At 39.7% G+C, this 23,827-nt stretch overlaps 1 protein-coding gene across 7 annotated transcripts in view; it reads left to right on the top strand.

Annotated features, from left to right (window-relative positions):
* Nucleotides 1-23,827, top strand: part of SYCP1 (synaptonemal complex protein 1) — a 48,159-nt gene that overhangs the window by 18,822 nt on the left and 5,510 nt on the right. For all 7 annotated transcript variants that reach the window (XM_081864899.1, XM_081864904.1, XM_081864900.1 and 4 more), the window contains exons 14-27: nt 1,055-1,122; nt 2,631-2,692; nt 3,026-3,142; nt 3,966-4,069; nt 5,303-5,420; nt 8,909-8,979; nt 16,131-16,212; nt 16,654-16,716; nt 17,300-17,362; nt 17,757-17,819; nt 19,225-19,341; nt 20,177-20,287; nt 22,068-22,160; nt 22,696-22,770. In XM_081864899.1, coding sequence (XP_081721025.1) covers nt 1,055-1,122; nt 2,631-2,692; nt 3,026-3,142; nt 3,966-4,069; nt 5,303-5,420; nt 8,909-8,979; nt 16,131-16,212; nt 16,654-16,716; nt 17,300-17,362; nt 17,757-17,819; nt 19,225-19,341; nt 20,177-20,287; nt 22,068-22,160; nt 22,696-22,770 — 1,207 coding nt within the window. The remainder of the gene's footprint in view (nt 1-1,054; nt 1,123-2,630; nt 2,693-3,025; nt 3,143-3,965; nt 4,070-5,302; nt 5,421-8,908; nt 8,980-16,130; nt 16,213-16,653; nt 16,717-17,299; nt 17,363-17,756; nt 17,820-19,224; nt 19,342-20,176; nt 20,288-22,067; nt 22,161-22,695; nt 22,771-23,827) is intronic.

Below are 23,827 nucleotides of genomic sequence, written 5' to 3'. Positions count from 1 at the left end.
AGTGATAATGACTGGAACCAGTTAACCTTTGCAACTCCATTTATCCAGTTTAATTTGCTTCAAGAGATATTTTCTCTGTGTACGAGTGTAGAAGTAAGTGTCTGTAGAATCTGACAAGGGTCCTTTAAATCAGCACACCCAGCTCTTCAAGAGGTCAAGGCCAATTGCAGAATAAGCTTTGTTTGCCTACACAAGTCTTCACAAAATCTCAGCTCTTTGTTCTAAAGCTCAGTCAGCAGAGTTCCTGGGAACTGCCCAGGGTCCTCACCTTTTCTGGAGCCATTTCTTGTGTCAAGGTCCCAAGTCCCAGCAGAATATGATACCAAAAACTTCACACATAGTAATACTATTTAAGGAATGATATCTTATGTTTTTATAGAATTATTTAAAAGTTCCCTACTTTTCTGTTTGTTTGTTGACCAAGAGAAAGGAAAGGAAAGATGGGGCAAAGTCAGCTGAGGATGGGAAAGAAAAATTAGGTCTGTTACTCAACCTGCCACTCAGGTTTAATGCATCTTTACAGCCATGTTTCTATAGACATTTCTGACAGTGTTTGAAAAAGAATATTGCAAAAACTCCTTTTTAATCCTTTGCCTAGTCCTTAGACCTTAGCTGGCACAAAAGAGTCTTTGAGGAAGAGTACTCTTGCAGAGTATTGCTGCTTTTATTCTTAAAAAGTTTTCTTCTCCAACCACGACCAACAGCTTTTACACACACCAAACACAACCAGCTTTCTACCATCCAACCAACCCACACCAAACACTAACATTGACCACTCTATATATACAGGTACAATTAGGTGAAAGGTTGCATGAGTCATTGTAGGCCACTGACTCATGTTGACTTAGTTCTTTTAGCATCAAAGAAACAGCGGCCAATTTTTAGCTGTGACAATTTCTACCATTAATAGGCATTTCAATCAGTAAATATATGTCTCTTAACAGTTATACAAATATGTTTCTCTCCCAAGTTCATTGCTATATGATTTGCTGATTTAATCAATTTTTTATTTCTTATTAAATCATACGCTGAATGTTTTCAATGAATTTAATAGACAGAAGGAACTCAGGGATGATTCAGATATATTGGTTTTGGAACTTCAAAAGAAATCAGCTGAATTAGGTATGTTGAGAAAATGGAGATACTGTGTTTTTTAAAAAAACTAATTATTATTATTAGCAATGATAGTTCTATTATATGAATATTAATAAGTCCTGTGTTCAGTATGGTAATTCAGTAGTGCAGTAGTTATTGTTTCCTTTGTTAGGCAATAAAGAAGGAGCCGGTTGTTTAAAATCAACAATGTTGGTTCTCAAATTGTTTTCTGCTAATCCTTCTCTTTCCCTTAGGAAGGAAGTTTTAATATTCTCTCTTTTCAATACACAGTGATTTCTTTCCAGGGAAACTGAGTAATTCTATCTTTCATTCTTGAGTATCAGTGGCTCTGTGTTGGGGCCAAACATGATGCTAAATGTAGCATTGGTAACCACATTGGTTGGGGTCGGGGGGAATAAATAGATGGTTCTGGGGAACTGATTTTTGTCTTGATTTCAGCATGCAGGAAGGGGAAGTTTAATTCTTTCCTCCCCCACCATGCCCCATTGAAAAATCCACTCACACACTTGCTATTAGCTCTAGGAGGGAAGTCTTTGTTAGAGAATTTTATCTGCTAGGACTAGAAGCAGGAGGGAGACAGTTTCACTTGGGGCATGATGGAAAAGACAGGGCACAGAATCACAGACCTGTAGAGTTGGAAGGGACCACAAGTGTCTTTTAGTCCAACCCCCTGCGATGCAGGAATCTTTCACCCAATGTGGGGCTAGAACCCATGACCCTGAGATTAAGAGTCTCATGCTGTAACAACATCTCAGCACATTGTGGTCCTGATGAAAACAGCCCCCCAGAGGGGCCTAATAGAGCTGAAGTTCAGGCTTGGATAGTCTGAGGCACAAACAAAATTGATGGAGTGGGGAATGAGGCCCTCACATTTGGTGTCTATACCCTCTTTGTGCAGATTGATATCATCTTTATTTTGCAGGTAGATTTAGGTTCATGTTAGCAGATATGTATCAAAGTAAATATCAGGTGTTTGGTTTGTTTTTGTTTTTAAATCCAACTGTATAATGTCAGTCTGTAAACTTGATTTGGAGCCACTTTTGTCCCTACAGATCCTGACTCATTGGTGCTTGTACTTTTATTTTTGGGTGTACATGTAAAACATTTTAAACATACAAAGGGTGCTCTTAAAGGGTCTGCTCCACCTATCATTGGATATTGCTCAATACTTACTATTTTATTTATATAAAAGCATTTCTAAACTACTTAATACTTAAAATGTGTGATGCATTTACAAAAATACAACATAAAAACAATAAGACAGTATAATAAAAATAGATACAGATATGTAAACACAGTAAAACAGTATCAGGCACAGGTCAAGAAGGCACATGATCAAGAGTATAGTTGACAGTACTCTTTCCACAGCATCTGTTGTATTAACAAACTGATCCCACAACACATTTGAGATAACTTCAATAACTTGCTGAGTTGAACTTAAAAGCAAATAATATATGCTACTTCTTAACAAAGAATTCATTATTTTGTATTTTTTGCATTTATATTTGTTGCAGAAGCGATGGTCAAACTGAAACATGATAAAGAAAAACAACTTGAAGAAATGGAAATAGCCTTGGTAAGGGACCTCTTATTTACACCACTTCACCAGTTAGTTGTATTAAAAGTTCAATTTCCTTCATTATACTGTGGATTAATTCTTCAAACCTCTACCAATTTATTTTAATTACCAAAATACCCAAGAACTGTTCATACACATAGTAAAGCATACTTGTCCTATGTTCAATTCTGCATTGGATTGTGATCCAAGTATATATTGCCTACAATTTTATAATCTAAGGCCATTATCCAAGTTCACAATCATCATTGTCTTCTTTGTTTTAAACATACCGGTAATTGGTATTTAAAATATATTATTACTATATGGTTTTAAAATATCTGTATTATTTAGGAAAGTTCAATCAAAGTTCAAAAAGATTTGAAGAACCAGTTGGAGTATGCACAGTCAGAAAAAAATCAATTAATAAAGGAAAAGGAATCTAGAATTGCTGATGACTCTACTATTCAGGTTAGCTTGTTTAATTTTCTTTGTTGTTGTTTGATGCAGCAAACCCGCTTAACAAAAAATCAGACAAAAGGAAAGTGATGGGAAATGCATGAGAAAGTGTGGGATAATGATCAATTGATGGGGAGTCATATAACCTCAGTTATGACTGAAGTTGCTAGATCATGTGACCACTTTGAAAGGGGTTTGAAATAGGTGTTAAGTCTCTTCATGCCCTGCCATATCCTGGAATGCCCCCTTTTGTGGAATTACAAGACAACTGAGCTGTGGTGAAGAACTTATGCTGGTGTATCTCTGGCTCAGCCAGGGTAAGGGACTTATGCTGACATAACTTAGCTGAACCAAGAAAGCTCCAGACCCGCTGAATTCAAACTCTTTCATTCTGATATGTTTGGGATTTGGATTGCACTGTTTCGCTGGATCATGCTCTGAGCATAAAACTCATACAGAGCACCATGGGGCTTGCAGAGCCCTTTTGCCTGTTATTATCATGTGCACACATGGTAGTGGCCAGGGCAACCCAGAGAGTGGGAGATCTGTGTGCTCAATCTAACTCGCTGTCAAGTTACTTGAGCTCCAAACTACTAGTATCTTGACCATGTATAGAGGGAGAAACGAATGGAGATGTGGGGCGCATGAACTAGTGCTACTCAAGGATTTCATTCCATCCACATTTTAAGCAGGTATCCTTCAGTTTTCACACTTTTTTAAACTGCCCTGTCTGCTGTGGGAAAACTTCAACTAATATAACACAACTTGTTTCGTTGAAGTTGTTGGACACAGTAGGTGTAAAGTGCAAATTCTTTCATACTTTTTTTATCTGCAGAAAAAAATGCATGACTTGGAAATGGAGTTATCTAGAGCATTTGAAAATAAACAAAATTGCTTAGCGCAGCTTACAGCAGTGACAGCAGAGCTCGAAAAAGAAAAGTATGTTCTTATTATACATAAAAACTAGCAAAATGTTGCTTATGAAAGGCTGTTTCATTTCATGTTTTGTTTTTAGTGAACTATGACATGTAATACCCTAACAAAAATTGTTTTATTTTTATTATTACTGTTTATTATTTCAGTTTGTCACATAATAAAAAAGTTCTCTTGGCAACTTGCACAGTTTTTAAAAAACCATCACATTTGACCATGTAAAATCAAAATAGCATCTCATGCATATGTACAGAAACTGCAATTAGCATGATAATCATATCCCCTTAGAATTTTTGAGAAGAGGTACATTTAAACAGCTCTGAAAGGATGTTAATGTTGGTGCCAGGTGGACCTTGTTGGGTAAAGCATTCCATAGACATGGACCACATCCAAAAAGGCCCTTTCCCTTGCCACCATCCTCTGAACTTTTTTCAGAGGCGGTACATGGAGAAGGACTCAGGTGATGAACACAGGGTCCTAATATGTTCAAGTTGCAGTCAGTGAAGATGTGCCAGAGCTGGTATTATATACTTATTCTGCAATGTTCCTGTTAACTCTCTTGCTGCTGCATTCTGCATCAGCTGTGGTTTCCAAGTTGTCTTTAAATGCAGCCCCACATATAGTGCATTGCACTAATTTAATCTATAGGTCACTTGAGCCGAGATTACTGAAGTCAGGTATCCTATCCAGATAGGAACTTAGCTAGGCCACCAGGCAAAGATGGTAGAAAGTCACTGAAGTGTGCCTTCATTGACAGTAGTAGATCCAGGAGCTCTGTCCCCAAGCAGACAATATTGTAGGTGCAAAATCTACATTGACTTTACTACACATTAAATTTCGTATATACGGTACATTCCAGCTCACATTAATACTATTTTTATTTATATACGAATAATGTATAAATAAAAATAAAATGTTTACATTATTCTATCTGATGCAAGCTAAAAACAGTGGGACACAATCCAGCCTACTGATTTCACCGAATAGTAGCATTGTATAAACCTCTCTCTATGAAACTATTTAACTGTAGGTGGTATCTGATGAAGCGCTTTTGCTAGCACAGGAGTGGGGGGGGGGAGGGAGAGGAGAGGCAGAAGTTCCATTGCACAAGTAGAAATCATTGAACTAGTAGAAGCACTTCGTTGGATACCACCCAATGTATGGATTGTGTCTATAATCACACACTTGAAAAGTACATATAAAATAATTATTTCTAATATTTCTTTATTATTCTAATAGAGTAAAGAATGAGCAACTAAGCCTGGATTTGAGTAGACTTTTATTGGACAAGGAATGCATTGCAACAGAGAAAAATAATATAGTTATTGATTTTAAAAAGCTTCAAGGAGATCTTAAGGCAGGTTTCCCTTATTTTCATTGAAATAATGAAATATGGTTATGATTTATTTTTATATTGTTTAGTGCCAAAATTGACTTATTTTTTATATTTTATAAGCTGCTTATGATTCCACAAATGTTAAAATGTAGACATCCATAATTAAAATAATTATAGTAAAACAACACCATTAAACAATATTTCAGTTAACTGAGTTCCATTTGTTGACAGTTTTACCTGGCAATGTAGGAGACATTGGTATTTCACTAATGTGATTCAGAGTTGTTTAGGACTTTATATGTAAGTATCAAGAAAAGAAAGATTTGGATGGCTAACAGCTAGCCAGAACAGAGATGGATGGCTAACAGGTAGCCAGAGCACATCCCTTAGGCCTGCGGTGATATGTGCCCAGCAAGGGACACAACACACCACGCTGGCCCACCCCAATGGCTTAAATAACATTAGTTGTTAAATAGCATTAGGCATATAACAGTGCCTTTTGGCACACTGTTACTGAGTTGTCAGGGTATAGGCACATAGCCCCTGTGCTATCATCGGAGACTGGCTATGCAAGAAGGAATGGAGCTACGTGGAACAATGCTCCTAACCACCAGTTCACAAAAACTCTTCAGGAGGATCAATGATACTAAAAGTTGCTGGGAGAGCCAGCAGAAGCAATATGGTTGCACTGTGTCTGTCCCTCCTCTGGAGATTGTCTTTTGTCCAGGTGACCAAGGCTAATTCTCTGCCAAACCAGGCCTAAACCCAGATTGCAATGGTCCATATAATCAATTTCTTCCAAAAAAAGGTCTGTTGTTGAAATTGCACCACCCTCTTGAGCATCCCCCCCTTGCCCCGGGTATGAGCAACTGGGCAGTAGTTATCAAGTACCTCAGGGTCCAGGAAGATTTTTTCCAGGAGTGAACACACCATTGCCTCCTTCAAGGTGGTGAGGACTGCCCAACACAAGAATGCTTTAACCACCCACTGAATCCACCTTGTCTCACTCACCAAATTTTCACGAACAAGCCAGGATGTTCAAGGACTGAAACAGTAAGAAATGGGATGGAAGGACAAAAGTACATTGTCCACATCAGACCTCAATAACTGGAAATGATAATATAGAATTGAATAAAATAGCATACTGGATTCCTCACCAGAGACTATATTATCACTGGCATCAAGATCAGCATGAAGATGATAGATTTTGTCCTCAAAATGCCTAGCAAAATGACCACAGCAAAGCCTTTGACTGTATCAGTGTCCTATTAACAGGGACAGGTATTACCAACTTTTTTTACCACACAAAATAGCTCTGTTGAGTGACTACTTGAGGACATGGAGGCATCAATGGTTCTTTTTTGCTGACAACTGCTACATGGTAGAGGCGGTTATTTTCTCTAACCAAAGTTTTATTGGCTTCACACTGAATCTTACATCACTTACTCTCTAGCCCTCATCCAACCTGTTTCATTGCTCATCACTCAGAGGAAAACCAAGGAGCACAATGAGCTACCCAGTGTTGGAGTGGGGTAGTCCAGAACTATCATGCCAATAGCCCTCCTCATCTCACTGTACCAAAATGATGTAAGGATTTTCACAGGTTCATCAACTGTTTTTACTGGAATATTTATCAGATTCCACAAATCTCCAGGGATGAACCATCCAAATAAATCTCCTACCTCTACATAAAGGGCTGGTGTCCTAAGTCCAAACTTTATCAGATAGAGGTCTAGTCAGAACAAATGGGTCAGCTCTATTCTTCCACTATGCAAACTATTCTTAACTTGCCCTGAAGTAAATAGTATATCAAGCATGTACTGTGTATTGGCCCAAGACAACTTGAAACAGCTCCAGAGATGTCATGGAGGCCTTGAAGTATTGAGCTGGTCCAAGCTAGGCAACCTCTGTGTGAATGTTGAAGTCATCCAGAACCACTGTCTGCACCACTGTTGAGACTACTTCTGCCAGCTCAATCAGGGATAACAACACAAACAACGTAACAGGCTGTATGTAACTATATAAATTCTTTTTCAAGTGTGATTCAACATATCATATCAAAATATATGGTTCTATAGACATCTCATTATGTTCGTTTATATAATCCAGAGTATGCACAGCTGATGAAGCCCGGTTGGGCAAAACAAGGAATTATCCTGGAATCCTTGTCTTATTTTCTGTATGTGCCATTCTTCTAAGTTCTTCGTCTGATACCTGCATACAAGGAAAGCTAGAATTCTTAAAAGCATCTTCACGTGGAACACTACAAGATTGATATAAGAATTCCACACCATGGATATTGCTAATATAAGAACTGAATAGATTGTATTTCCTGGTCAATCTGCTGGACTTTAATTTCTCACAATATGTTTAGTTTATATGATAAGTTGTTCTATAGAACCATATATTTTGATATGATATGTTGAATCACACTTGAAAAAGAATCAATATAGTTACATACAGCCTGTTATGTTGTTTGTATTGTTATCAGTTTTGCATATACATGACAAAGGGTTGGGTAGTGTTTTGAATGAGCTCAAGCAGGGAGGCTATTGGGCAGTAGGTACACCATCTGCAACCCCAGTCCTGTTGACCTAACAACAGGTAGTATCTCTCAGGATGCACTGCAAGGCAAACAGGGTTTTCTGGTAAGCAGAAGAGATGGACCACAGAGACTCTCAACCCCTAGTCCTTCAGCCTTGGTTGGTGCTGTACTGAGTACCTAGAGGTGTGTGTGTCAGGGTGGGAATAACTTTGTCAAATCTACTCCACCCAGCTTACCAACCAGGTCTTGCTTATACAAGCAAATTCAGCTCTCTCATCCATAATTAAATCATAGATGAGGGTGGACTTATTATGTACCTGGCATTGAATAACAGTTCCACCAATCACCAAATCACCAGTTACTTGGCTGCAAGGTAGAGGGAGCAGCCTGCAGCCAATCCCCCTCTCTATTTTTTATGATACCTATATTTTACCATATAATAACTTCCCCTTCCAGAAACATGCCAATACCCTCCACCTCACCATGCTTACTCCACCATATCCCACTGTGCTCATTATGTACTTCCCAACAGTCAAAATGCAATATTTGCAACCAATCTTTCAGTGGCAACTTACATCATTATCTATCCACCCAGCTTATCCAAGTGTGTAAACAGGAACAGCTCATCAAAGTTCTTACCAAAGTTGTTCCTCCCCATGGCATTCCCCTGGGCATCTAGAATCTGAATTGGAAACACATTGTGACTTCTGCCTCTCACTCAGTAGCAACCCATTCTCTTTACAATATCAGAAGATGGTGCTCACACCCTTGTTGCTTTCTGTATTGCATATTCTATATTGCATTCACATTTTTACTATGTTTGCATATTATATTGTGAAATTTATTTGTGGCAGTGGGCTATCCAAGGTAAATGTTCCATTTGTGGCCATTTTTATATTAGTATATAAAGTTCCATGCATATCATACCTATTTTCAGTAACAGAGTGCTTTTAATTTTGTTCAGGACAATAAAAAGATTGGAGAAAAGGCTGAAAAGCAAATACAAAACCTAAAAGAAACAAACATCCAGTTAAGGCAAGAAAAAAAATCTTTTCACTATATTATAGAATGTTTTACTATAGAATATTTTCAGTTTATATTATAATTTCACAGTATTAGGTTCTTACTGCAATCCTAATCTTACTAACCTGGGAGTAAACCCCTTTGAATTCAGCAGGCCTTACATCTGACTAGACTCTGTTAGGATTGCTCTGTAAGATAGTTCAAGTCCTATTGAAATTGATGGATCCAGTCAGTCATGACGTAAGGCCATTGACTTTCTTAGGAACTAAGTGCAGCTAAGGGCTTATCCATACATATCCTTTGCCTCATTCTTTCCAAGCACAGGTCCATGACTAAAAGCTCTGTGTCTGAATGTTGTTGTTTTTGCCCTGGAGCATTCCCCGCAAAAATCCTCTCTTTGGCGCTCAATCAGAACAAACATCGATTTGGGTTTTCCACAGATTGCCATTTGTTCCAACTGAGCTTTAAAGTGCAGGTTAAGTCTGGACTCAGCCTATTGTCTTTATTCTTATATACTAATGCCTCTTTTGTTAAATTTAACTGACATAGATCAGTTTGAAATTAGTACACTATTCTGTCCCATTAAACTTTAATTAGTTTAATGTAAATGCCCAGTGCGCTTCCATCGTCACAAGTCCCACTACAGCAGAGCATTTCGCGCAGCGGTTTAGAAGGGCAGGAGAGGCAGTATCTTTTCAAAGAGGAGTCTTGGAGCAAGCGGTTTGGAACTCAAAGATAAGGTTTATTTACAAAAACAAAAAAAACCCCGGCGACGAACCACACATATCAGCAAACACGCCCAAAAGGGGAGAAGGGGAAAAGGGAACAAACACATGGGAGACTGACTATTTATACAAACTCATGTTCCTGGAAGCCTAATGACCTCCAGCTGCTCAGTGATTAGAGCGTTTCTGCTACCTTTTAACCCTTTGATAGCAACACCCCCTCTCGCTCGTAACACTGAGCTGTACCAACCTTAATTCAAATTTAAACCTGAACAGAAACATTTATGAAATTGCGGACCCAAAGCTTTCGTAAAACCGTCTGCGAGATTTTCTTGGCTTGGACAATACTTTAGTTCAATTAAACCTTGTTTTACACTTTGGCATACATTTTGATAACGGATATCCAAGTGTTTTGTGTGTGCCTTGAATTGACCTGATTTAGCTAGTTTAATACAAGGTTGATTGTCTTCCCACACTCTGATAGGTAGGGAACATTCTCCAAACAATTCTTGTACCAGTTGCTTATAAAATTCTAGTTCTCTACATACATCTGATAATGCATTAAACTCAGATTCAGTTGAACTTAAAGCTATAAGTGACTGCTTTCTTGATCTCCAACCAATTAGTGCATTTCCAAATTTTATCGCCATTCCTGACACTGATTTTCTATCTGGTCCAGCATCTGCCCAACTACTGTCGGCCCAACATTCAAGTTGTGCGCTGCCCTCTGCTGATAGTTTTAAGCGAAACCTTTTGGTAGTTTGGAGATACCTTAAAACTCTTTTTACTCCTTGCCAAGCATGCATTGATGGTTTTTCAGCTTGTCTACACAGCATGTTGACAGCATATGTTATATCGGGCCGAGTCCACTGTGCAATGTGGAGTAAACTGCCTATCGCTGACTGGTAAACCCCGGGATTAGAGAACTCTGCCTGTTGCTCGGCTTGAGCATCCTTTATGTAACTTAACTCCATTGGGGTTTTAACACCAGCACAGTTGTCCATTTTAAACCTTTCCAGCAACTGCTGGATCTTAGCTTCTTGGCTGAGCCAATAGTTCCCATTTTCATCTTGCTGAATTTTAACTCCTAGATAAACAGATACATTGCCTAGTGATTTTATCTGAAACCTTTCTCCAAGCTTTGTGGCAAATTGTTGTGCAAGTTTATCATCCTTTCCACTGTATAATAAATCGTCAACAAATATCAAGACTGCTTCTTGTTCACATCCCGAGCCTTTTAGATAAAGACACGCATCTGCTGCGCTCTTTCTGAACCCCATGCTCTCTAGAGCATCATTTAAGCAGGAATTCCAATTACGGGCGGACTGTTTCAACCCATAAATGGATTTGTGTAGGCGCCAGACCTGGTTTGGCTTGTCTCCTTCAAAACCCGGTGGTGGTGTCATATAGACTTCCTCCTGTAAGTCTGCGTTTAAATAAGCCACATTGACATCAAAATGAAACAGCTTATTTCCCTTCTTAGCTGAAGAGGCTAAAAGCATTCTTAGTGACTCCGATCTTGAAGTAGGGGCATAGATTTGAGAATAGTGAACACCTTTGCGCTGCGAAAACCCTTTTGCAACTAGTCGGGCTTTATATTGCAACTCTTCAGTAGTTGTGGGCTTTAAACGATATACCCATCGACAACCTACAGCTTGTTGCCCTTTCGGAAGCTCTGTACTTGTAAACACACCGAGAGACTTCATTGAAGCCATCTCTTTTTCCATTGCTTCCTGCCACTTTGCGGCTTCTGAGCTTGGAAGCTGTTGTACTTCCATATAGCTATCTGGCTCACACTGTGCCATATTTACGTATACACTTGTCACCTTAAACCGCTCTGGCGGCTTGCCCTTTGTGGCACGGTTTGACCTGCGCAATTGCTCCTCTTGTGCCCCCTCTGACCGTTGGCTGTCAGAATCTGTCTCAGACTTTACGTCTGGATGCGCCCCTAGGGATAAAGACCTCCGTTTAGATACCTCCCTTGGGCTTGGTGTTGCAGGCGACCTGCTTCGCTTTTGCTGTCTGCTAGGCCTACTGACTGGCGATGTTGGAACACTCCTAGATTCTGGCTTTTCTACCTTAGGAGAAGAACCTTGTGCCTGGTCAGAATCTGCATCTGAACCATGTGCACCATCCCCTTCTGGCTCATTACTCTCTGGACTTTCATTCTCAGCATGAATGCCTAAATCATCTCTCAAAATGTCAGGGTTAGCATGTAAGTGAGTCCATCCGGACTGCTCACAAAATTCAGCACTCCTACTGAGGACCACTCTTGTAGTATCCCCATTTGGGTTCACGAATCTCCAAGATTTGGCGTGTGGTTCGTACCCACAAAAGATGAGTTTCCTAGCCCTTGGACCTCCCTTTTTCCTTAACGCTTTTGGGATAAGTACATAGGCTTGACATCCAAACACCCGAAAGTAATTAATTTTGGGCTTCTTCCCATATAAAGCAAAATAAGGGGTAGTGCCAATTACAGAATTATATACTCGGTTCAGAATATGAGTAGCTGCCTGCCAGGCTTCCGCCCAGTAACTTTGAGGGAGTTTAGCATCAAACAACATAGAGTTTGCCAACTCTTGCAGAACCCTGTTTTTACGTTCGGCCACGCCTCCTTCTTGGGGGGAATAAGGTGTAGACAGACGATGCTTAATTCCCTTTTTCTTAAAGAAATTCTGCAACACAGACCCGGTAAATTCTGACCCTCTGTCTGTCTGAAAAGCAAGTACTTTAGTACCGAATTCAAGTTCTACTGCATGAACCCAATTTTTAACTGTTTCTGCAGCATCTGCTTTGGTTTTGAGAGGAAAAAACCATGTGACTTTTGTTTTGTCATCCGAGAGACACAGTGCATACCTCGAACCTCCCATGCTAGCAACAGGCATTGGGCCACATAGGTCCATATGCACAAGTTGGAATACTTTGTCAGATTTCCTATCTGAACTGGGATAGCTGCATCTATGAACCTTCGCCCTTTTGCATGCAGTACAATCCAAATACTTAGCACATTTGTTCATTTTGCACCCTTCTGATAATTCAGGTTGCCTTTTAACATACTGAAAATTAATATGTCCCAGACGGCGGTGCCATAAATGAACACAAGAATTATGGGTAGGCGAGTTCACACAACCAGCATGAACCTGTTCAACTTCATCTGGACTTGTCTCAAAATAATATAACCCATTTCTGCATTCCACCTGCAAAAGAGATACGTTATTCTTTGAAATAGTGCAAACCCCATTTTCAAACACAGTTTTAAACCCAACTCTATCAAGTTCTGACACAGACAAAATACACCCCTTCAATCCCTTTAGTACGTAGGCATCAATTTCTGTTTGCAAACAATTCAGGAACACTGTGCCTACGGTCTCTAAGGAACGTTTAGTTGAATCTGCCATTGTCACAACTTTAGGGGTTTGCAAATGTCTGCAATTCTGCAAACGGACACTAGATGGCGCCACCAGGTGGTGAGATGCACCACTGTCGATCAACCAGCGTAGATTGCTGCCTTGGCCACGCCCTTGCATCAACGACATTGCTGAAGCCATGTGCTGTGTGCTGTGGGAGTAGCCACGACCTCCTCCTCTTCTTCGACGTCCCCTGGAACTCCTTGTCTGGTAACTAGGGGTAACGGCCTTGGTGCTATCTTGACCAGGTTCACGTGGACAATTCCTGATTAGATGGGAGGGGGAACCACAGCGAAAACAGTGTCTAGCTGTAAAAGCATTTACTGGGTGCTCAAACTCAGCATCAACACTCTTAGGCACAGCATAACTCCCCTTTAAAGACAAACCTCTTTCTCTTTGCCTTTTATCCTGTTCATCTGCAAGCCGAGATGAAATGTATTCAAGGGTTAATTCAGTTGAAGGCATAGCTTCCAAAGTTAGAGCTAGAGTCTCATAGCTTTTATCAAGAGAAGACAACAATATGTATGACTGCTGCTCCATAGAGAAAGGAATGCCCAGCTGTCTTAGTTGATTAAAGGCAGACACCATTTTGGCAATATGTTCTTTCACACACGCTCCCGGTTGGAGACGTAAATCAAACAAACATCTTGTAGCATGGATCTTGGCCCCCGCAGTGTTTCTGGAATTTAACCGCTGCAGAACCGTCCAGACCTCATGCGTGTTCTTTAACTCAGAAACATAAGGCATTTGCTCTGGTCCCACTGCCAAAACTAGTAGACCTTGGGCTTTCCTGTCGCGTTTCTGTGAAGCTGCTGCTGCTGCTTTGTCTTCTGCAGACGCGTCTGCAGCTGCCTGTAAAGGCGGTGCTTCAGTGCAACTCCACAACTCTTTTGCTTGCAACCAAACCCTTACTCTAGCCTTCCAATCTTGCCAATTTTTCCCATTGAGTCGCGTAAACGGGACAGAAAAATTTTCCTGGGACTCTGCCATCCTCCCTGGGGCTTAGGAACGATACTCACACACCTGTAGACCGTCTCCCAGCTGCTGAGGTGGCTCCTTGAGGAATATGACGTCTTCCAGCGAGTACAAACTGCTCAGTGCCTGTTTAAAACTTTTCTAGGCACGTTGCAGGACTCAAGCTGCTTTGAAGGCTTTCGTTGTCAGCAACCGCTTCTGTCTTCGCTCCAGTCCTTTCATAAATCACTCTGAACTGCACTCCTTATCTCCTTCTTGACGTACAAACATCCATAACCTGTCCCATTAAACTTTAATTAGTTTAATGTAAATGCCCAGTGCGCTTCCATCGTCACAAGTCCCACTACAGCAGAGCATTTCGCGCAGCGGTTTAGAAGGGCAGGAGAGGCAGTATCTTTTCAAAGAGGAGTCTTGGAGCAAGCGGTTTGGAACTCAAAGATAAGGTTTATTTACAAAAACAAAAAAAACCCCGGCGACGAACCACACATATCAGCAAACACGCCCAAAAGGGGAGAAGGGGAAAAGGGAACAAACACATGGGAGACTGACTATTTATACAAACTCATGTTCCTGGAAGCCTAATGACCTCCAGCTGCTCAGTGATTAGAGCGTTTCTGCTACCTTTTAACCCTTTGATAGCAACATATTCAGAATCAGTTCTTAGCTGTTACTGAAAGTTTTTAAAATTTCAAATCAATTTAATTTACCCTCACATTTAAAATGTGGAAATGAAATAGGTGTAAAGATTAATGATATCTTATTAAATAATGGGCCTTGTCCAGTTGAACCCTTGTATCCATCACTGGACACTAGATTTCATCACCAAAAATGAATCAAATTATTATCAAAACAATTGGTTCATTGCCTGAGACATTGAAAATAAGATCACCTCCCTAAAACATTGTCTTACTTTCAAAGACTGTTCCACAAAAAAGCACCCTGCTGCTAGAGGGAAAAGCCTACCTCGCTGGGGGACCCCCTTGTCTCACTTCTTCAATGCAGAATGTAGCAAAATGAAAAGAGACATTTCCGTAGGTTGACGAGGGGTTAGCTGGGTTGGGCTCTATTTTGATCACATCGTTGCCTTGCTAGGTAGAAGCTTTTAATAGCTGGCTTAGGGAAAACTGAGTCTGTGTATATACCTTTAAACACATCTGAAGCACATTCTTTCCTTCAAAGAATTCTCAGCATTTGTTAAGGGTTTCTGGGTATTATAATTCTGTAAGTAGTAAACTACACTACCTATAATTATTTGAGGGGGGAAATGTGTTTGTGGTTTAAAGGTATGTTAGGTACACCGTCTAAATTTACTGGGCAAAATTCCACCCACCGTTTCTGGAGTAAAAGGGTTCCCTGGGGACTTTTACCCCACCTCCCCATGATGTTCTCCAGGATCAGATCTGCAAAGAAGGAGTCAGTCAGGAAGTCTTCTGGCTCAGATTTTGATCTGTGTCAAACAAGAATTTAGAGGTTTCAAATGCTTGCTTCTCCTTTGAAAGTGAGCATTAGGGGAACCTTTGGCTCTGCAGATGTTGATGAACTACAACTTCCATCAGTCACAGCAAGCATGGGCAATGGCCCGGGATGATGGGAGTTGCAGGTCAGCAATATCTGGAGGGCCAAAATTCCCAACACCAAACATAGCCTGCGAAGTTTTTTTTTTGGGGGGGGGGTCAGTTCAAAGAACCAATAGGTTGGATGGGGGCAGTGGAAAGAACTTGCCATGCAAAAGGATGCCCATATAGGAAGGAATCATAGAATAATAGAATTGTATAGTTGGAAGGAACGATGAGGGTCATGTAGTCCAATCCCCTGCAATGCAGGAATCTCAATGAAAGTGTCCATGACTCTGCTTTAAAACCAACAATGATCCATCATCTTCTATTGTCTGTTCTATTGTCAAACAGCTCTTATTGCCAGAAAGTTCTTCAAATTTTCACAGCATCATACCTCAGTAACATCGGACTTAGAGTAAATAAAGCCACTTTTTCTGTTCTATATATTTAGTCAGCTATTTGTTAACTGTAATAACCCTTTCTGTTAATTTGTCATGTAGCAATGAATTAAAGTGCCTAAAAGAAGAGATGAAAAAGAAAAATGAAGAGGCAAAAAGCAAACTTGATGAAAGTGAAGACAATGTATGATATTGGTCCTTCTTATGTAAATATTTTAATTGTAAACTGATGAGCTAAAAAATAATTTATTTATTATAAAGCTTACAATGTAGGAACATTAATTAATTATAACAATGTAAGAAACAAATGTTCCTTATAATCTTACTTGGCAAGAGCAGGAGGGTTAGGATAAGCCCCTTACTATCTACATCAGGGATGGTTAACCGCCAGTACATATATGTGTGTATTACGTGTGATTGTTCTTGATCATAAATTAATGCAATTCAGGAAACTTGTTTATACCTTTTTCAATAATTGTGATTACTTTCTGTATAGATAAAGTGTTATATTGAAAGCTGGATGTGAGGTTTTTTGGTACGCTTAAAGACAGTAAAAGGCAGGATTTAAAATTATGAAAATATTATCATTAAAAAAAAATTGTCAGATTTTACAATATAATTTCAGGTTCGAAACATTGAAAATGAAATTTCTAAAAAGGAAAAACAACTGAAAACATTTGAAAGCAAGGTATGAAAATATAATTTACTTCATGTTTGTTCAATGCTTTATTCTACAATGTTTCAGTTTCTCAGAAACATAGAAAAAAAGCATATGCATAACTGAAATGCTTGTTGCAATCATTACTGGTTTATCGTTTCATTTTTAATGATTTCATAGTTTAATGATTATTAAGATAACTTATAGATGTACATGTTTCAGAAAGTAGTTACAGGTAAGCAAATTATTTTATGCACATACTTAAATACAAATTAAAATAATCTTAGCACAACTACTCTAGTTTACTTCAGTGGATTTATAAAGAGATAACTATTCACCACCAGCAAGCTTAGCAAGCTCATGAGTAAATTCTATGCAAAAGGATTTGTTCTAACAAAATAATTACAACTAAAATTAATATTGTAATATCTACCTGCGTTTTCTTAAAAAAATCATTTTTATTGAAGTTATCAGAACAAGGAACAAACAAACAAACAAACAAACAGAACATCAGTAGGGTACATGTTTGTCAGATGTTTTAACAAAAGTAAAGTGATCATTAAGTACTCATTTGGTATCTTATTTTTTGAAATATATTTTTATCAATTTTTAGATTAACAGTTTAAAGAAACAAATTGAAACAAAATCCAGGAATATTGAAGAATTGCAGCAAGACGTAAGTACTGTTTTAGAATTATAAAAATATAGATATAGAATTATATCATTTATAAAATGTAATTGTGTACCAGGGTACGAGGAAGGATCCTCAAGCAACTTCTGGTAGCATAGAGTAGAACTGCTGTCCTTTTACAGTCATATGTGGTTGGCTACCCACAGTCTTTATGAATTTTCTCAGAATTCAGTACCCCAATATTTTTTGTGTGTGTGCGCGCGAGCGCACGTGCACACTGGCCATACTGTTGAATGCTCTACATTGTTGGGAAAAAATAAAGACAAAATAACTGAATATTTTTACTGGACCAATTTGCTTATTATGTATCATAGCTTTAGTGGCAGAAAATCACAATATAATTTTAATTTCGTAAATATAAAACCTTACTTGTTAACAGAACAAGGCTTTGCGAAAGAAAGTTGCAACAGAGAGCAAGCAATCCAGTATTACAGAAGAAAAAGTAAGATGTTTGATTTCTGTGTCATTTGAATAATAGTTACAGAGGAAAGAAATATAAAATTTGAGGAATTAAGACCTACAAGATGTTCACTCTTGTGAATGAAATAGTCAGTGGCTAGGGAAACCCAGCCAGATGGGTGGGGTATAAATAAATAAATTATTATTATTATTATTATTATTATTATTATTTTCAAGTTCTAGTTTTGTTCTTCTGGAATGTCTTCGATACTTGTTTGCATAGTCAGCAGAGCACCAAGGTCATTCAACAAGTTGCCCTGATATGATCTTCCACTAGAACTGGGATATGGAGCAGTTAAATTACAAGTACATGCTTGGCTCTGAAAAGTGGAGATACAGTTTGTCATCTTTAAAAGAGCAACCAGAGACATAGGAAGCTGCCTTATACGGAGTTAGACCATTGGTCCATCTAGTTTTGCATTATCTATACGAACTGAAGGTGGCTCTCCAGGATTTTAGACAGGAGTATGTCCCACTCCTACCTAAAGACAGTGGCCGCTCAGGCCCCTGGGGTGGCGTGCCCAGGAGTGGGGTGAGCTACCCATAGGGGCGGGGCACACTGTGGGGCCTCCGGAGTGTGCCTGCCTCCTCCCACTCAGCCACCATACAGCTGGGGGGGGGGAGGCAGTGGGCGGACCGTTTGGGCAGTGCAGAGCCTGCATACACTCAAGCCACCGTGTCTCTCCCAGGAGAGATGCATGGCTCAGGCGTGCTGCAGGCCCTGCAGTGAGTGCCTCCCGGCATTTTGTCACCCCCCTCAGTGGTGACACCCACTTCCTCTGCCCTTGCCTAGAGATGCCTGGTACTGAACCTAGACATGCTTGGGATTGAAGCTGTACTTCATATCTTCCTTGGCACTCCACCACTTTCATCGGAAAATAGCAGCAGATCTGATTCTGCATATGGGTTCACTGCTACTAATTTTCTAAAACTCTGCTGATATATGCTGTGAGTACAGAAAAAGAGCTCTGTGAATATAACATACAATACTTCATCTAATAACAGAATAAGAGCTACTTTCCTTTCTGAAGGCTTCACTGGTTGCTGTCTCCTTACTGCTGCTTCAGTTGCAGTTACTTCAAAAGTCCATTTGGGAATACTTTTCTTCTCCTTTGGATCACTGCAAGGGAAAACCCAAAAATGACAGGGGTGTTCACAGTATGCTAAAACAGGCATCCCCAACCTTCGCTCCTCCAGATGTTTTGGACTACAATTCCCATCATCCCTGACCACTGGTCTTGTTAGCTAGGGATCATGGGAGTTGTAGGCCAAAACATCCGGAGGGCCACAGGTTGTGGATGCCTGTGCTAAAATATATCCAGCAGATTAGAGATTGCATAGGCCAGTCTTTTGACTTTTGTGATTGAGTCATACATTTTTAATTATAGGTGAATAAATTACAATTAGAGTTGGAAAATACAAAGAAATTGCATAAAGAAACAACTGACAACTATAAAAATGAAATAGAGAAGGCTAGAGAAGCAGAAGAAAAACTTTTCAAAGAGGTAAGAGTTCAAGTTTTTTTACATTTTGTAAACTTGCATAATTTGCGTAAGTTAAACTCATTTTTATTTACATGATTGGGATTTATCAATCTGCTTATCAGTTCCTAGCAGTCTCTGTTTATCATACTCTGATCTGTCTTACTCATAATGTACCCCACATGTTATGGTTCAGGATGAGGACAGGAAGCATCAAATGCAGGTTTTTCTTTCAGGTAGAGAGCTTAAAAACTTTCACACTGGGAAAACCTGATGGAAAAAGAGCTTTAAGCTCTGTGCCTTGGTCAGCCAAAGGAAAGCTTTATCCTACAATCTTGAGCTGTGGGTGTTTGATTTCTGAGATGAGAGAAATGAAACTTGGATTGATGAGGGATCTCTCCTGCCTCCCAAAGTACTGGGAGTTCCTTTCACAAGTATAAAAGATACTAAGGCTAAATCCATAGAATAAGTGCTACCCTCCTAGACTGTATTAAAGGCACAGTAGTATTATACCATGATCAGGAACTTTGTTATGACTCAGGTATTTCACTTGCCAGTGTAGCATCACTGTTCATTCAAAGCCTGCTGTTTGATCCACTAACTAGAACTAGGGTGGTTGGATTAATTACTCTCTTAGAATCTACAACTTTTTATAATAAAAGAAACAGATTTTGGGTTTTTTTGGTTAAAATTTAGTCTTTAATTGTTACTTTAAAAAATGATTTATTTTTATCCATATTGGTTCAGATGGTCTGTTCCATTTGTGCAGCCACTGAATTTAACTCATAGGTTCCACATATAATTATTGAATATCAATATTATTTCATTAAACTATTTCATTCACATATGATATTAATAGGCAGAAAGAATGAAATTTGTAGCTGATGAAGCAGTAGCAAAGCAGAAAGAAATCGACATTCAATGTCAGCATAAAATAACTGAAATGGTAGCACTTATGGAAAAGCATAAGGTAAACACAACTTATTTTTATACATACAAGCTAGAATCAAGAGAAGGGCCATGTGGGATGGAGCTGAGGATTGCTATATTTGCTGCATTGGTTCTCATTTTCCAACATACCAGCTATTATTTATATTATATATTAAAAGGTACTTTTAAATAGTGAGATCTGCTGCAGCAAAAAAGTAAGTGTAGCTCCAGTTGTAGCAATTTAAACATTTTCATTTTCATGAGGTACCGTATTTTTCGCTCTATTGGACGCAGTTTTTCCCCTCCAAAAATTGAGGGGAAATGTGTGTGCGTCCTATGGAGCGAATGCAGGCTTGTGCCATAGCCGCGCACAACACCTCCAGCAGGGAGAGGCTGAACAGGGCTATGGCTTCTTTAGCTCCACACAGCCTCTCCCGGCAAGGAGAGGCTGCACGGGGCTAAAGGGGAAGCCAAAACAGCGAGCGGGATCCATCCCGTTCGCTGCCTTGGCTTAGAATCATAGAATCATAGAATCATAGAGTTGGAAGAGACCACAAGGGCCATCGAGTCCAACCCCCTGCCAAGCAGGAAACACCATCAGAGCACTCCTGACATATGGTTGTCAAGCCTCTGCTTAAAGACCTCCAAAGAAGGAGACTTGCTCCATAGCTGCGCGCATCCCCTCCGGCAAGGAGAGGCTGCACGGGGCTAAAGGGGAAGCCGTTCGCTGCCTTGGCTTGCTCCATAGCTGCGCGTAACCCCTCCGGCAAGGATAGGCTGCATGGGGCTATGGCTTCTTTAGCCCTGCGCTGCATCTCCCAGCAAGGAGAGGTTGCGCGGGGCTAAAGAGGAAGCCAAAACAGTGAGCGGGATCCATCCTGCTCGCTGCCTTTGCTTGTGCCATAGCCGCGCGCAACCCCTCCGGCAGGGAGAGGTTGTGCGCAGCCTGTACGCTGCTCTTTGGGGCTGGGGGGGGGAAAAGATTTTTTTTCTTGATTTCCCCCCCTAAAAACTGGGTGCGCCCTATGGTCCGGTGCACCCTATGGTGCCAAAAATATGGTATTTAATTCCCGCCTACTTTGGCGTGTCAGTGATTTATTTATTTATAACAAAAAAAAACACACCCCAAAACTGGGGTGTCTGAAATCTTGGTTGTGTGTATTATCTGATGGGGGTGTAGGTGTTATATTGATTTATTTATTTCATTGAATTTGTACACTGCATGATTGTAAAATACAACCTATCAAAAGGTAAAACATTAAAATAAAAAAATAAAACCATACTTAAAAACATATCCAAGTTAAAATACTAAAGTAGATTAAAATTACCTTGATATATGTGCCGTTAATCTTTCAACATGTATTTATTTTATTTTATTTTATTTTATTTTATTTTATTTTATTTTATTTTATTTATTTATTTCATTTCTATACCACCCTATACCTGAAGGTCTCAGGGCAGTCCACAAAAAATATCAAATGCATAAAATAAAAATAAAAACAACTCAATTAAAAAACCCGCAAGCGATCACTTGCTCCAGAATCTTGCCCAAGAAATGGAGAATAGCAACTGTCCAGTAGTTTGTTAGGTTTTCTGAATCCAGGGAAGGTTTTTTTAAGGAGTGGTTTTACCACTGCCTTCTTCAAACAGGCAGGGACCACCCCCTCTCGTAAAGAGGCATTGATCACCTCCTTGGCATAGCCAGCTGTTCCCTCCCTGCTGGATTTTATCAGCCAAGAAGTACAAGGGTCTAGAGAGGTAACAGAATAAGCAGTTAAATATTATATGTGAATTAACATATGACCATCTCCTCTATGCAGCATCAATATGATAAGACAGTTGAAGAAAAAGATGCAATATTAGAATGCTATAAGACAAAAGAACAAGAGGTATCATCAACAATAGGATCTTTGGTAAGAATATCTCCTAAACTATTTCAGCCATGGTGTGGCTACAGGTTATCCATTACTGTCCCATCAGTACCCATTTCTATATTTTATTATGATTCACTGCAGTTTCTTTAATCCAATGGAGGAATTTTTGTGTGGGAACTAGAAGTCACTGTCCAATTTTGAGTCAAAATGAAACCGACAACTTTCTTAAATGTAGACAAATGTTAAAACTATTTATAGTACTCCTGTACATCTATAGGAAACATGAGGGACAAACTGAAATGAAAATAAACGAGACAAGGAGTACTGATGAAGATATATATTAATGGTGAATTGAATTCAATAATGTGGCTTTTACTGTAGCTGTCGGATCACTATCTGCCATGCAGAGAGAGGCACTTTATTTTGCAATCCTTTAACAAAGAAAGGTTGAGTTAAAAAAAAATATTAATTGTATTTAATTTAATTTAATGTATTTTTTCTGAAAAAGTTGAGCATGTGAACGAGTTTTTAAATAGTCTGAGCTACTAAGTTTTCATCTAATTATCATTCTCAGAAAAATGAACTTTCCAATAAGAAAAAGGAACTCTCCTCCCTTCAGGAGCAACTTAAAATAGAAATGGAAGAGAAGGTATATCTTCTGGTTTTTTAATTTTATGCACATAATTCTGTGAAAATAATCTGGGTTACTTTATGTCTCCCTTATGTCCAGGAGTTGTTTTTTACTTTTAAATAGCCCTAAAGAAGAGTGAATGACACCCAGTGGCAATATGCTTCTAAGGAATAATGATGATTTTGCCTTTTTAAGACAACCATTGTCTGACTTATAAAAAATGCTTTTTAAGCAAATGCTTGTTAAACACCTGAAGGAAAAGGGAGGGATGGAAAATAGGAGTTGTTTTTTAATAAAAAAAGCACAAAAGCTTCATTAACAGTATTGTTCAGTAAATTGTTCAAACTGTTGACATAAAGCATACTGTTATGAGTTTTTTTGAGGAGTGGGGGACTATTAGACTGCAATTCCTGGATCCAGCAAGTGTTAAAATCTAAGTAAGTTTTCAAATTTCTGGAACAGCATCGTGGCAGGGGCGTAGGAAGGGGGGTGCGGTGGGTGCAGTGCACCCTGGGTGTCATCACAGAGGGGTGTGTGACAAAATCCCCCCTGGGTGGATTGTGCTGCTGTGCTGCAATCGGTCCTCCCCCGGGAGGATTGTGCCACTGCGCCGATCGCCCCGCCCCCTGGGTGGATCACCCCGCCCCCGTAGGTGGCTTGCCTCACCCCCAGGTGCACTGCATGTGTGCCGCTCCCAGTACCTGAGCGGCTAGCTCTGTTGCTGCCTCGTGGTGAGGTAATAGGCCATAAAGGTAACAAAAAATGTGCCTCTGTGCCAGACAGCAAATGGGTAAGTCCTCCTCCCTCAACTCACTGGTAATTAGAAAGACAGGCCAGAGTGGAGAGTTGAGTTATCTGAGATAGAAGCTGGAGGCAGCAGGTTGTTTGAATTCAAAGCTGCTGCTATGGGAGAAGCAAGACCCTCTTGGGTTGTTAATGCTGTGAACCCCTCCATTAGAGGCCCAGGTTATATATATATGTAAATAAACCATGTATCACAAAGACACCACAGTCTCCGCTGTCCCTCATTCCAATGGAAATACAAACCTTGGGTAAGCACCTGGAACCCCTGGAA

Source organism: Podarcis erhardii (assembly GCF_964252035.2).
Source record: "Podarcis erhardii genome assembly, chromosome: 6".
Classification (NCBI taxonomy): Eukaryota; Metazoa; Chordata; class Lepidosauria; order Squamata; family Lacertidae; genus Podarcis; species Podarcis erhardii.
Note: the sequence above shows the minus strand (reverse complement) of the source record. Positions and strands in the feature narration are given on the sequence as shown.